This window comes from Sylvia atricapilla, chromosome 6 (assembly GCF_009819655.1).
Source record: "Sylvia atricapilla isolate bSylAtr1 chromosome 6, bSylAtr1.pri, whole genome shotgun sequence".
Classification (NCBI taxonomy): domain Eukaryota; kingdom Metazoa; phylum Chordata; class Aves; order Passeriformes; family Sylviidae; genus Sylvia; species Sylvia atricapilla.
The window spans coordinates 51,865,970-51,880,838 of NC_089145.1; the positions used below are offsets into that span (position 1 = coordinate 51,865,970).

The following is a 14,869-nucleotide window of genomic DNA, read 5'->3' on the forward strand; positions in this document are numbered from 1 at the left end:
TATGAGTTTCTGTTGTTCCATTATTAAAGGAAAAATCCAAGAACTTACTGTTCATATGTAGTCCTAGGCTGGGACTTAGCCTTCAGTTCACAAAGGTGTGATACCTCTTCTAATGTGCTGCAGGTACTGGATAAAAAACTTGTGCTATCAAGTACTAATTGGTGTAATCTTTGTGTCAGGAAAATCTTGTGCCTGCTGCCCTGTCATAATTTTTCACAATATTTTGTGTTTTCTAAAGCTGTTTTTGGTACTGAACTTCCAGTTTTCCCTCTAACATTTAAGTGTAGGAGGGATTACAAGCTTCTGGAAGTTGGAGAACCCTTTCCAAAAGCATGTGAGGGAAGAAACAGTTGATTGTATGCTTACTGTCACTGGAGCTGCTGCCAACAAGTAGCACTGAGGTTATTTTCATTCGAGAATTGGCATTGAGTTAAAAAGGGAGGTAATGCAACAGCTTGTTTTACACACCTGGTACAGCATGAAGCTTTTGAGGTGAATACAGGAATTGCACGCTGGACATGATAGTTTCACACTGGACAACAGCATTTCCCTTGTCTTTGCTCAATGTCTAGAGCGTTGTCCACCTCGCTACATCTGAAATAATCGGGCTTTTAACTAAATTTTTGTCTTCTAGGTGCACTCAGTTTGAAGGCATTAATCAGCTTAAGGTAAGACAGTTACCACAGATAAATCCATACTTGTCTGATCAGTTCCCAAGTCTTGGGGAATGTCCTGTGCAATGTTCTGTGTGAGCAAAGCTCTTCTATTAGACATGGTTTCAAAATCAGAAGAGGAAAATGGGACTTCCTGGGAGCAGAGGTTCATGGTAAAGCATTCAGCAGTTTTGATCGTACTTGTTATTTATACTGGTTTTAGATCTCTGGCAAAGGTATGTTCAGAAACCTAAATTTCCTCTAAATCCTCAAATGGTTTTAAACTGCATCTGTTATTTTCCAGCTAATGTAAAATCCCCATTAGAGATTTCTGTACCCAGAGCTGGCTGACAGGGATGTGACTTGATGCTTGGATTTGGCACATCTGGCGAGAAGCTTCCTTGGGAGAGAGCCCCAGGACTTGGTACACTGGAGCTGATGAGAGAAGTTTCTAGCTCAACCAGAAGAGCAACAGGAATCCAAATGACAGGTATCAGATGCAGTAGCTTTGATGCCCTGCAAAAACCCTCAATCTACCCCAAGTAAGGAGCATTGCTGAGTGTATGCACTCCCTGCAGTCAGAACAGATTTGTCCTTAGTGCCATGGTGTTAGGAGGGCTGCCCTGGTGAGTTTAGCATTTTTAGTGCATATATGTCATCAAGCTGGAAGTAAAATGCTCCATTTGAGCCTGTTTTCAGGACAAAAGGTCAGCCTTATCCCTCTGCACTGTGCTGGTGTTTAAATAATGACAAATAAGCAGAACTGAGGGTAATGGACATTCTAGAAATGTTGCACAAATATTACAGGTTGAATTTCCTGATATTTGGGAAGGTAACTTTGGCCATGGGGTGGCCCATCCCACCACTCACCTGCCCCACAGCTTTGTTACTGGAGCGTGCCTGAGACTGCACCACGGGTGTTTTATGGCAGGGTTTTAAGTTTCATGTGCTCTCACCTCCAGCTGCTTCCTCAGGTAAAGGGAGGAAGGAGGAGCTGGCTGGGGAGATGTGCCCAAGAATCCTTTGGGGAGACCTGACAGCACCATAAAGTGCATTGAACAGAGACTCTAAAGATGTTCAAATAGTGAGGAGGAGCCATGAAGAAAACACACCCTATGGAAAGCCATAGCAAGGGCCTTTAAAGACTGATGTTTAGGCTGAAACTCCCTGTATAAGACTAAAAACTCAGGGTGGGATGGGAGTAGCCATTATGCAAGCTTGTGTCTGGGGAGGGGAAAATCAAGATGGAAGTTTTAGGAGTTCTTTGTCTTACAGTCCACTGTTAGATGATTGTGCCCAACTTTTGGGAAACCTCATAGCCAGCATTCAAAACTCTGCTGTCTGTGTCATGCTGGTTTTACTGGTGTCAAACACTGGGAAAAAGCAGAGTGCCAAATGCCTCTGAGCTGAATTTCTGATTGGAGAGGCCACATCTTTGAGGTTCTGCAAGGAATTCTCAGGCTGACAGGAGAGCTGATGGCCTTTAACACATTGCTTCACTTCTTTGGCATGTGAGCATGCTTATGAGTGAGAGAAATGGATACTGGGAAGAGCTGGGGTCACCTCATAGTTGTGTTACTCATCTGGAACCAGTCTCTGGCTGCTGTGAGATGTAAGATATGCTGCAGCCTTCACACAGATACTGTAAGGGGAGTCCTACAGGCTTGCTGAATTCTTGGGATAACTGCAGAGAGCTCTGCACCTCGTGCTACAGATCACGCTGCCTGTCCTCTACGAGAATGGGACAGCACAGCTCTGTTGCCTGCCAGCCTGAGGCTCTGTCCGAGTTTCTCAGGTTTCAGAGGCCTCCCTACTCCATTTATGTAGCCTTTCCTTGCCCTTCTCAAGGTCTGATTTCATTCCCCAATGCGGCACGGCTGGAAAGATTGCAGGGGAACCTGTGTGTGCTGAAGACTGTGATGTACAAGAGCAGCAAGGGCACAGCAGCAGCCTGTGGGGATGCCTGGCATTCCTCCAGCCCAAAACATGGTGTTGGGTTGAGAGCCTTGTCATGGTTTCAAGGATGAACCTTGAAGCTTTGTGTGTTGTCACCTGGCTGTCAGGGACACTCCTGCCCTTTGCTGTCAGCTGGAGTTAGCTCGGTGGGTGAGCTACAAGGTACCATTAGGAACCCAGCTGCTCTGGAGACTGTACAGAGAATAGAAAGTCCCATGCCCACTAGATACTTCGTCCTTAATTCTGGTACCCTTCACCTGAATTAACAATTCTTGTTGCTACTCCTCAACTGGATGACACCCTGGAGTCCTCCTAGGCTTTCTTAAAGGTGGCTGAAATGGAGATGAGCTATGTGACAATCAGCTGATTTGTCACACCAGTGATAACTGCTGATTCTTCCTATCCCTTCCCAGTGATGCTTTATCCCAGACACGCTCAGCTTGTGCTGGCCCATGACCTGCTACAGGTTTTGAAACTGGATCCCTTGACTGGCTGTGACCCGCGCTGGGGCAGTGGCTGGGGCAGATTCATTTCCTGCTCACCTGTTTGCATATCACTTGCTATACTACTGGAATACAAAGTGAAGGTGGTTGTTTCTGAATGAAGCAGATTTCACTAAAGCAAACAGGAAGACTGGACAGCTTGTATCTGGTTTGGTTGTTTTGGGGAATGAGAGATGATTTTTGTTAAAACTCTTGGTTGCTGTTCTGTTCCTTGTAATCTGTGTACATGCCAGGTGTCAGCTCTTGAAAACAGCAGGTTAAGTGCCTGGGAAGTGCCAGAGAAAAAAGGTTGATGGTTTTGGAGACATCACACAGCTGCAGTGCCCTGCACTTACTTATCAATGTATGCTCTTGTCTTGGGTGGTCAGAAATCAGTTGGGATACTGGACTTCCCCGCAGCTTTCTGAAGTAGACCTTGAGTTCCAATTTTGTGGTTTTTTTCCCCTTTGCACAAACTTTTAGGTCTCAAATACAAGCACTATGATACAAAGGTGGAAAAACTGAGGGAGCTCTAAAATACATTTGAAGGTCAACATTAACAAATGGCACCTAAATCTCTACTCTGAAAGTGGAATCAGTAACAATTTCCCTTTTGCCAGTCCTTTCTTCCTGTATTCTCTTTAACATTCACTTTCCACTGCTATTCCTACTTATCCCAGGCTGTGGCCTGGGGCTGCTGCCTCTCCCAGATACTCAAGACACAGGAACAGTTGTTGTGCACTAAAGGGCATTATTAGAATGTCTTGTTGGTTAGCAACTGTGCTGTTGCCACAATGGAACAGCCTGCCTTAGGGGCTACAAATGAAACTCCTGGGCTTTATTCTTATTTACACTGATGTTGTAGTTCTCTTACTCATAAAAGTTGCACCAAATATTGGTGAGGAAAAAATTAGCCCTTTTTTCTCCACTGTCTGATGGAGCCATTTTTACTTCAATCATGACATGCTGTGAGTTGAGCTGCATCATTCTTACAACTACTCTTGCACAGCTATATATGATAAAGTGCATAGAAATGCAGAGAAACTTGATCATTCTGCAGCTAAGCCTAAATGAAAACTCTCCAAGAGTTTTAGACACTGTGTGGATCAAGGATAAAAGGAGGGCTTGAAAGTTGTTTTCTGGTCAGCCCTAAGACATGTAAGCACCTTTTTCTTTGATGCTGTTAATCTTTACTTCAAATGACTGAAAGCCCCTCTCTGCTTTGCAAATAAACAGAATCCTACCTTTGGAAAAAAAAGCAGTGATGACAAAACTGTAGCTTTAAAGATAAGAGGTCATTTTGTTAGAGCAAAGAAATAGTAGCAGGCTTTTGTCTATTTGAAATATATATTGTGGTGAACATACTCATGGCCCACATGAATCTGGGCAGAAAAAAGTCTTTACATTGCAGATCACCACTGCTGAGTGCTCCTAAGTCTACCTCTGAAGGACTCGGATATGTAATGGTGTGTGACTCTCTTGTTCTGCTGCTGCTTGTGTCAAGACTCCAGTATAACACAAAGGAAAACATAACGAGAGAAATTCAAACCCAACCAACTAAAACTCTCAGAAAAAAAATCCCCAAACCTTGCAGTGTTGATTAATCTTATCAGTGATGTGGGTCAGGACTGCATATCAAGGTCTTCAGACAACTACATTTTAAGCACCACCTTCAAGTAAATGTGAATAGAAGAGTCTTAAATCCAAAGCAGCCTGAATTTGCTCTTGTATCTACAGACAAACTGGTTTTATATATATAACATTTATCTAGAGTGTTTTTTTCCCCACTATCCGATAGGAGTGCCTGTGCAAAGAGAGAAACCAGTTCTGTGGACTGGACTGACTGCTCCAGTTACTGGATACTGGGGTGTGTGATTCTTTGGTTCTTTACCAGACATTTCATTGTGGATCCAATAAATGTTCACACTTATGGTTTAGGCAGACAGGTGCTCGCTTTGTGAAACATCTGTTTTAATCAACATATTTCCTATTTTAAGTTGTATCTACCCAGAAGAAAATGTCAATGATGTTGAGAAAATTCATCAACAGGCAATATGGTCAAGGAACTATTTTTATTTATTTTTGTGTTACTTGTATTACAGGAAATGAGTATGACATGACTTGTGCAGTTCTGTGAGCTTCAGCTGCTGCGGTGTTTTCCTACAGTATTTTTTTATTTACAAAATTTGACAAGTGAAATTCTTATTCTTTAATCAGACTCGTGTTGACAAGAAGCCAAAGTTTGCTGAGTGACATGTTTTACGATGTACAAGTCACGGGTGTAGAGAGAGGTAGGGAAAAACCCTCCTAAAATCCCATTATTGACCAAGAATGGAGAATTTGGAATGGAGGGCCCCAAGAGTGGGTGAAGTCCTGTCTAAGGAGAAAGAGGCTTTTTACTTGGATACATCTAACCATGCTCTTTATTTTTCAAATCAGTCCCTCTGTGTCAGAATTCTTCATAAACTAGAAACAGTTTCCTAGGGCATCCCTTCTGTTCAGTCCTCTGGGCTAAGGAATAGAGAGGGAATTTCCTTAAGGGTGGCAGGTCTGTGATCACTTGTGATTGAGGACAGAACCTCCCTGCACTGTACTCAGTCCTGTGGCCACATCTCTTCAACAAGATGAGCTCTGATGGGGAGATGAAGAAGTTCTCACATTATCTCACTTGCTTTTCAGTGAGCCAGTGCACTCATGCTGCAGGCCAGATTTACAAGGCAGCCAACTGAGAGTGGCAGATGAAAGGCTGGTGCCCATCACATGTACACAGCTAAAGTAAACTCCGGCCTCCTGTCATTGTCAACAAGTGCAATTTATTGTTGTGCACAAGGCACCCAGGAAAGTGCCTTCTGCTTTCTTTGGGAATTGTCTTCTGCACTGCAGTGCTGTGATTGTGCCAGACACGTTTTTCTCTGACTGGCTTCCTTTAGCTGTTTTTTCGACATTTCTTTTTTGTCTGAGAGTTTATGCTTCACAACTGAAGTGGGTCTACAGGGGCTCCTTGAAGCAGCAATGGGTCCTCCTGCCAAGGGAGTCACAAACTTTGGTCAATGGTCATGAGATGCAAGGGAGGCAGCTGGTGGCAGCTGTTATGTAAGAACTGGTACAACTTGGGCTTGTCCTTGGAGGAAGAAGGTTAAAAACTCACCCATGGAGATATTAGGGGACAGGCTTTATCTAGGTTCCTAAGACTTCTCCTAGTTCCTTACCTAAGCAAGACAATGTAACTTGCTAACATTTCCTCAGAACCTGTTGAGCTCATTCTGCACCAATGGGAATGTCAGGCAACAGCTGTACTCCAATTAAACAATGACACTGGGGTTGATTTCATGCAATGCATGTGCTAACTTCAATTTAAACTTTAACCAGAAAATACACCAGCTCTTTTCCATTTGCTGTACAAGGTGCCTGAAGTGTCTTCTAGATACTCCTAGTCATCAAACAGTAAGCAACTCAATCACTTTCCAAACCCAAAGCTTGATGCAGAGTGCTATGCCATGGTTGTCATCAGTGCGAGAAATTGAACTAAGCAGTCTCATTCCTTTAAGAACTGATAATAAAAAACTACAGTCATTAATCTACATACATCTATTAAAAGCTGGATTTTCTTCTTGTGAAATAGTTTGATTTTTCATTTGTGGGCTTCTGCGAGTGGTAACGTAGTACACTACCTGGTGGAACTGTTTGTCCATTCTGCAAGAGGGCAGTGTTTGATGTTAAATTTATGTTAAGTTGTTGAATTCTTGCAGACTACAAAAATATCAGATCTTTATAGCAGGACTACAACTGCACTATCAATTAATTTATTTAAAACAATAAATATTTCATAACTTATTTTTACAGCTCTAAAAATATATTTTAATATATTCAAGTTTGTTTTGTGTTATACACGTATAGGCAAAATATACTAAATTATTCTGTTAACTGACTTTTTATCCTTTAATATCTAGTTTATATAAAGATTAATGCCTAATTAATTGTATCCTGCTAGAGAGATCTTAGTAGACTTTAAACAGAAATAACTGAAAATAAACCAAACAATTTACTATTGGTTGACAAATGGCAGTTCACCACAGAAGGAGCTCTATCCCTGTTGAAGAGGTAAGTTTTGGTTACTATTATGAACAGCTATGTGAAAGGTGAAGGTCTGCAAAGTTTTCCTTAAGTTTATCAAGTTCCTTGTTGACTTCTGAATCACTATCACAGGCAATCAAGTTTAAAGCTGCCCGACAGGCATGTGAAGTGTCTGGGTGTTCTTCAAAATCCACACCACAGCACTCAGACTCTGTTGCAGCATCCATAACTTCTGTGGTATCATCTGAAGAGTCCTCCCTGCTCGGTGTCTCTGTTGACCTTTCGCTAGATGACAGTGATCCACAATTGTTTGGTTCCTTTAATGGCAAGTCCTCAAGGAATTCTACACTTTTTGTAGCTTTCCTAGGCCTGTGACCTTTCCTGGTTAACTTGAGCTCGTCTATCACATCCTCCTGCAGATCCAAGGCTTCCTGGCCTGCATGGATTAGCTCTGTCCCACTGTCCTGGCAACAGCCGAGCTCTGATTTCAGCACATCCAACATCTGGCGCATTCTGCCCTAAGGGGTGAAGGAAGAAAAGGATGACAATTCTCCAGCCCCATGGCACCTGAGCACTGCTCACACTCAGGGCTTAACTGACAGAAGGAAAGGGATACTGCTTGCAATCAAGTGACTAAATTAAGCACTGAGTGTCACCAAACTGAATTGACCGTTGTTCATTCTTTGTCACTGTGCCTGTGACTCCTGATCTGCTATGATCCATGAGTGAGCAAATCTCATTTATGGAGAGAGAAAGGCTTCCCATGGAATATTCTAGTTACCTTTATCCTCAAATATACCAGTGCATTTACCCTGCCTCTTTGGAAACTTTACCTAAATCACATGCAGAGACTATTATAAGGGCAGCACATACCTCATCAAGGCAGTTCTTATTGTGTTCTACATGGCACTCAAACAGTTCATCCAGAACCCTACAAATAAAAAATCAAATTATTTCACAGAAGAAAAGCCAACTTTTATCAGATGCACATAACCTAATGAATAGGTTTTTATTTCCATTTCTTAGCTGAATGGCACCTCTAAGACTATTTCCATTCCACTCTGTCACAAAGAGGGCTACCCGTAGTCAGCAACCCACTGGACACATGCTCAGCAGGCAGACCTCAGGCAGCACACGGCAATCGTGGGGTGACTGGTAGCACAACTATCTGGGCCTATGTGCTGGGAGAAATCAACAATCCAGTGGTGACTCTACCGGCATGCTGAAGTGTCCAAAATCTCTTGGATTTGCTCACTAGCACCATAGTGGCTGCTATACACAAGAATAAATAATGAGAAGAAATAAAATCCAGCTTTAGTAAAAAAAAAAAAAAAAAAAACCAGAGAAGTCCTCAGTCCTGAGAGCTTGCTTTCATTTCTTAGGCTGAATAGAAAAAGAATTCTGTAAAGAAAGTGTTCTGTGACAACAGAAATACACAATCACTGGAACAGAATTCCAGAAAGTCAAGGCAATTTAACCTAAGCTTGCATGAAAAATTATTAAAAAAAAAGTGCAAGAAGGGTTCTAATGGAAGAAAACTACTGTAAAAGAGCCAGAGGGAGACTGCTCTCAACATTTCTTGAGGATTAATTTTTTTACTTGGTATATTCAGTATTCTCATTGACAGCCTTGACATAGGAAGAAAAAAATAAGAGAGCATAGATTAGGAAAAACAGCTGGGAATATTATCAACCCAGAACAAGATCACAATATTATGAAATTAAGACTGCCTTGAATGCAGAAGTTCAAAACTGGGTTAAGATTCTGTGTATGTATAGAAATACTGCAATTTTTTTGCATAAATTGAGAGCCCTTTATTAGAAAGAACCAGTATCATATTGAAAAAAAAATAAACCTGATTTAGCAGCTAGTGAACTTTTATCTCAAAGAGAATGTAACCCATGTTGCAGACTGAATTCATACTAGACCAGGAAAAATGACAGAAGGGGTGCAAAGGACCCATTGTGTATAGGATTAGTAACTCAGTTTATTTACCAAAACAAATGCTGCAGACTAAAACGAGTCCTTAGCATTACTCCACCTAGGGTTCCAGATCAGTTTTTAACAGAAGCTTTTATCTCACAGTACCACAGCAGCAGATCTAAGTCAATTACCCAAAGGTATTTATTTCCTAGTTCCCCTTTCTTACATAAAGCAAAAAAGAAGAGGAAACAAAAGCAAGGGCTAACTGTGTATGTGTGTATATAAAGAAATTATTACTACTCACTACTTCCCTTACTTACAGGTTTCTGACATAGCATTGCAAAATTGAAAACAATGGCAACTTACCTGTTAGAAAATATCCCAAGTTTAAGAATATCATTTGTAACATCTTCAATGAAATTTAAATACAAGAGCTCCTCTTCTCTGCAGGGAGAATATAAACCCCAATGTTAAATGCTTCACCATACAAACACATATGACATAATTTAGTAGCTTTAATCACCTTCATGGGAAAGGTCACTAAGAAAATTTTATGGTTCTTGTATCAGCAGTTACTTTTCACAAAAGGTAAGGCTATCACAACAAACTAAGCCTTTCCTTCAATACGGATAATAAGAAAAAACTGCAAAATATGAGACTGTTAGAACAGTGGGCATGGTGCTTTGTCTTTATGCTAACTTTCTGTTGTGGTATAAACTAGCACAGAGATCCCAAGCTAGGAGTCAGTGAACCTTGGCAAGCATTCAGAACCTGCACTGCACTCAAGAAAGGGGAGCTAACTGGGAAGAAAGTGTACAACTGCAGTTTGATACTCTGTGAAAAAGCTTCCAAGGGAGCTTCTAGAGAACCTGACTGCAGCTGAAAATTGCTGGTCCTATATGGAACCTGAGAAGGATTTAACTGCTTATTTGGCAGCGTCCACTCATTTCAACATATCTCCTTCATGTACAAAATCTTGTTAGTGTGAGATGTGTCTTTCACCTCTTATCTCTATTTTAATACCTCCAAAAGAGTTGTTGATGCCAATGGCTCTAAATCAGACACCCTCCTGGAGAGTGATTGAAAGACAACAGGAAAGAAAACCTCAAAAGGAAATATTTCAAAGTCTCCCAAAGCATCCAATCAAACTCCATTGAGTCATTCTCCAGTCTTAATAAACAGAAAATAAAAAATGGAATATATTTTGCATGATTTTCATTACACAAAATTTGTTATCATCCCTAAAGTTTAAAATTTTGGTTCCTTCTATAGTCAAGAAAGTTACCTACAGATGGTATTTGAGACCTCTATTATAAGTGTTAAATTAGGCAAACACAAGCCTGTCCTAAACCAAAGAATTAAATGACTTTTCCAAGGCCACTTGATTAAGCAGTAGTAGTGTTTCTGAATATAACACAAAACTGTTTTAATTTTCATCAAATTTCAGTGCAGAAATGTGGTCAGAATGCCTTTCATTTTGATGTTTCATTGCCAATATTTGCTTCAGAGATTACAGACCTAAAAAGAAATGGAAACAAACTATAGGCACTGTACAATCTTCTGAGGTTATAATGAATTTTCTTCATTTTTAGATTCATATTTTTTTTATGTATTGTGTGTTTCAAGTTCATCAGTTTTGAGGAAAGTTTCTAGTTTGATCTTGTAAATGAGCAGAAAAATGGTTTAAGCATACTTACTCAGCATCAACAGTCCCCTTTGGTGAACACTCCTGAGCACAGCATGATGTCTCTCTAATCAGAAAATCAGAGGGCAAGAAAAAGAACAACATTCTAAACCCCTTTTATACCACCTTGTATGTAATTTTCTTCTGGAGCCATTATACTATTTTCTTTTCTAAAAAACCCCACCATAACACCCTTAAACCCTGCTCCAGTAGCCAAACCCCCTGCTAGCACTGAAACCTGAAAGACTATGGTTCAAGAGTATTACACTACCTCACTTGATGCAGTGCTCAGAAGACCTTAGTGCTACTTCAGATCCTATTCAATCTCTGTTAGCCATAAGAATGCTTTTTAAACTCAGAGTACATTTTTTTTCCTCAGATAAAAATGCCTTTGTATGAAAAGGCCAGAGAGCGAATCAGTGAGTCATGTATGGCTCTTAGGTCAGCAATGAGGAGAATCAGCTCGGGGCCCTTGGGTTCTGGCCTCATTTCCAGCACTGCTTTTATTGTAGCAAGCCCAGTATTAAGTTTTCAGAAAAAGATGTGGGAAATGCTCCTGCAATGCAGTGTTTAGTTATAGTACTATATAGTCTGTGAGCTCAGATGTACAGAACGAACAACTGTATTAATCTGTCATCACTCAATTCTGACAAAAATAGTCACAGATTTCAGGGCTATCCTTCTTAATTGGCTTCCCAGTGGAACTTATCACAAGAAATTAATGAATTTTGAAGTTGGGAAAGACGATTGATATAAAAACCCAACAAAAGTCCTGTGAGAAGATGACGTATAAATAGAAATACTAGTGAGACTTATGGCCTAAGGACCAGCTGTATAAAAATGAACATTTCAAATATTCCCTCCCACTGTAAATCAGGCACCTTAGGCTGGAGCATTGACAACCATCTATTTCTCTCTCAGGCTCATCACAAGTACATCCTTTATCTTCAGCCTACAACACAGAAATAAAAATCTTTATTATCAGTGCAAATATGCAGCAAATTTTACCATTAAAATGGATCTAATAACTCTCTGTCATCAAGCAGCCCTAGAAATTACATGTCTTTTCTGAGAAACTCTGGGTAAACAGATAAAAGGGACACTTTCTGCTGGCAAGTCATATACCAATTATTCATGACCTTAGCAGATATTTCATACTGCACTTACAGAAGCAAGCAAACAAACAAATTTAAAGAGATCTCTTCATGTGTCTCAGTGTTTCCACTCAATGTTCTGAAATTCTCTCTCCTCTATGGAACTAATTCATGGCAATAGAGAGAAAAACACCTAATTCAGCCTTTCACTGCTGTGGCAGTGATGAAGTGGATTACCCCACAGTGATGGTGGCCCGTGTGGGAAGAGTACCCAGATGACAGATAGATGCATTATTACCTTTGATGTGATCTGCTGTTCACTCGTAGCTTTTCTCACATAGACTTTGTCTCCAGATGGAAAGCTACAAAATTGAGGGAAGTATTAGATTTCCAAGTAGACTACTTCCAAAATATGCACAATGAGAATACCAGTGCCACTGTGGAAATGTCTCACTGGCCTGAACAGAATGTAGTCTGAACAGTTCAGAAAATTTCTGCCAGACATACAGGATCCAAATTAGTTATGGGGCTGCATATTAGTAGGGGATAACCAAATTTTTCAAAATAATTATACAGAATTAGGAATGGAGATGATCCTAAAATTCAAAGTGCACCAGGAAAGTAGACAACCTAAAGCCAGAAAAGCAACAATTGCAATACAAAGCCAAAGCTATCATAATTCCCGTCTTAGGAAATCCCTAATTTATTCTATGATAAAACTGGAGTTGGACATGCAGCCATGGAGAACACATAAAGGAGAACATTTCTCTTTACAAGGTAGTATTAGTGGAAACAAAAATAAATCAGAACTGTTCAATTTGCTAAGAAGTTCAATGCAAGAAAAGGACACTAATTTTGTTTAAAGTATTTTATTTGGGGTATATCTGAAGGTATTTAAATTCAAGTGATAAAAAACCAATGAAGAGCTGCATTCAGGAACTAAAAAATGATGTTTGCATGATGTATTAATTAACAGACTGGAAAGCATGAAACTACAGGGGCAATAGTGGGGAACTACTTGCATGCTTATATTGGTTCATTCTTTACAAGACAGAACTATACATCAGAGGGCATAGGAAAGAGAGAGGGAAATATTATCACCAGCAGATATGAGATTCCACAATCTGAATTTAGTGGCACTTCATATCAAATCTGTATAGATTAAACAGGTTGTTCCAGAAAGAAAACAGCAAAATACACCAGTGAAAAAAGGAAAATCACATTCTGTTCTAGATTTGCTAAGGCGTATCTAGAATAACATCAGAATAACTATTCTGGTTTTATACAAGCGTAATAAGAAAAAACCATCTTGCTTGTATGAAGACACTGTTATGATAACATATAAATTCCAGAGTTTCAAAATAAAGTTTCAATCTCTGTACCTGATCACATCTGTCTGTGTTTGAGCTTCCACACAGTGGCTGTGGTGATTTTTCTTCTTCCTCCGAGCACAAGTGTAATACCTGTACTCTGCCAGGGAAGGTTTAGCATCTGATATTAAGGTGCGTGGAGTGAACGGTTTTTGGACCTGGGTGAAGCACTCGGAGTGCCTCTCTAGGAGATCCCCAGCACTCGCTCTGGGGCTGTTTCCTGGACACCTCTTGGAACAACCAACGCTCACAACGTTCTCGGTGGAGCGACTGCGTGCAAATACACAGTGTTTGCTTGGCCTGGACAAGCAGATGTTTGAGTTGGAATGATATATCCTGGATGTATTCCGAGTACGTTTCCTGATGCGTCTGACGGGACTGGAGTGAACCAAGCAATGCTGGCCATGAGGAGATGGTGCTCGTGATAGGTACTGTGCCTGCCCAGCACAGGGGAAGACATTCTCTTCTACTTCCATGCAACTCTAGGAAAAAGAAACCCAACATTTGATTGCATTGCAAGTTACCTGCTTTGCTTATGATGGTACTCCCAGCTATTACTGTTACCCACTTGGAGGTATTTTCTCTGTAAAAACTTTCAATTTTTGTAAAATCAAACTGGTTTCACAGCAGCCTCAGCTTAACAGATTTTAAAACCTAGTCACTGGAAATAAGAGCAAATAACAAGAAAATGGTTTGCTTCAGTAGCAAAACACTGGTGCTCTGTTACAGAATATTGATGGCTATATCAAACCAAGAGTTTAATCGACAATTTTTTTGAAGTCAAGAAAAATTTGCACTCATTGCACTGAGGCAAATTATTTTATCTGGATATGCTCTTTTCATACCACTTGGGCAAGCTAAGGTAGACATTATCCATAATTATCCCATGCTTAAAAATACAAGATTATTCCTGAACTGTATTATAAGACTGTGGCAAAGACAAGTAAGATAGGAACACAACTAAATTCCAGTGACATTTTAAGGTGGAGTTTTGGTTGGTTTGGTCATTTGTTTGCTTGTTTTGTTAAACTAGAAAGAACAATTAAATAGAAATTTTATTTCCATCATAGAGAGAGTTTTGAAAATTTGCAATATCAAAGCACAAATACCTGGACAAGGTATGTGCACTTGTAGATTTGCTTTACAAAGTGTCTGAAATACTTTCCAAAAACAGCTGTTGCATGTTCTTTTCCTACCTAGGATATAGCCACCCATCGAATATTCTGTCAATCAGTGAAAATTATGTATGACATTTTACAATCCCCATGGGCAGGCACACTGCAGAACTGGAAGATTAAAGCAGAAGCCTATCAGCAAACAAAATTTTGTATAAAGCAATTTATTGTATCCACACATGTAACTATTTATGAAATTCAAGTTCTGTTACACAGAACTGTATGATGCAGAAGAGATGACTTCCACTGTGTGTACTCAAACTATCTAACACAACTCCCAGAGACAATGCTTACAGTGCAACAGTGAGGGAGACAAGCTGAGGATAATGTTATTCTGGAAAATCTCACTGCTGTACCATGCAATCAGCAAGGCAAAATAACACTGAGTTATAACAACTGGGAAAATCCAATTCAAAACCAACAGCTGACTTTCTAAAATTACTATCATACTTTCCTAA

The 14,869-nt window shown here is 40.2% G+C and overlaps 1 protein-coding gene across 2 annotated transcripts in view; it reads right to left on the minus strand.

Moving 5' to 3' along the window:
* Window positions 1-5,144: 5,144 nt before the first annotated feature.
* The window catches only part of SPATA7 (spermatogenesis associated 7), a 35,337-nt gene continuing 25,612 nt past the window's right edge, over window positions 5,145-14,869 (minus strand). For both annotated transcript variants that reach the window (XM_066321943.1, XM_066321944.1), the window contains 7 exons: window positions 13,249-13,718; window positions 12,165-12,228; window positions 11,654-11,724; window positions 10,786-10,839; window positions 9,455-9,532; window positions 8,039-8,096; window positions 5,145-7,683 (listed from right to left, as the gene is read on the minus strand). In XM_066321943.1, coding sequence (XP_066178040.1) covers window positions 7,210-7,683; window positions 8,039-8,096; window positions 9,455-9,532; window positions 10,786-10,839; window positions 11,654-11,724; window positions 12,165-12,228; window positions 13,249-13,718 — 1,269 coding nt within the window. In that variant the 3' untranslated portion in view covers window positions 5,145-7,209. The remainder of the gene's footprint in view (window positions 7,684-8,038; window positions 8,097-9,454; window positions 9,533-10,785; window positions 10,840-11,653; window positions 11,725-12,164; window positions 12,229-13,248; window positions 13,719-14,869) is intronic.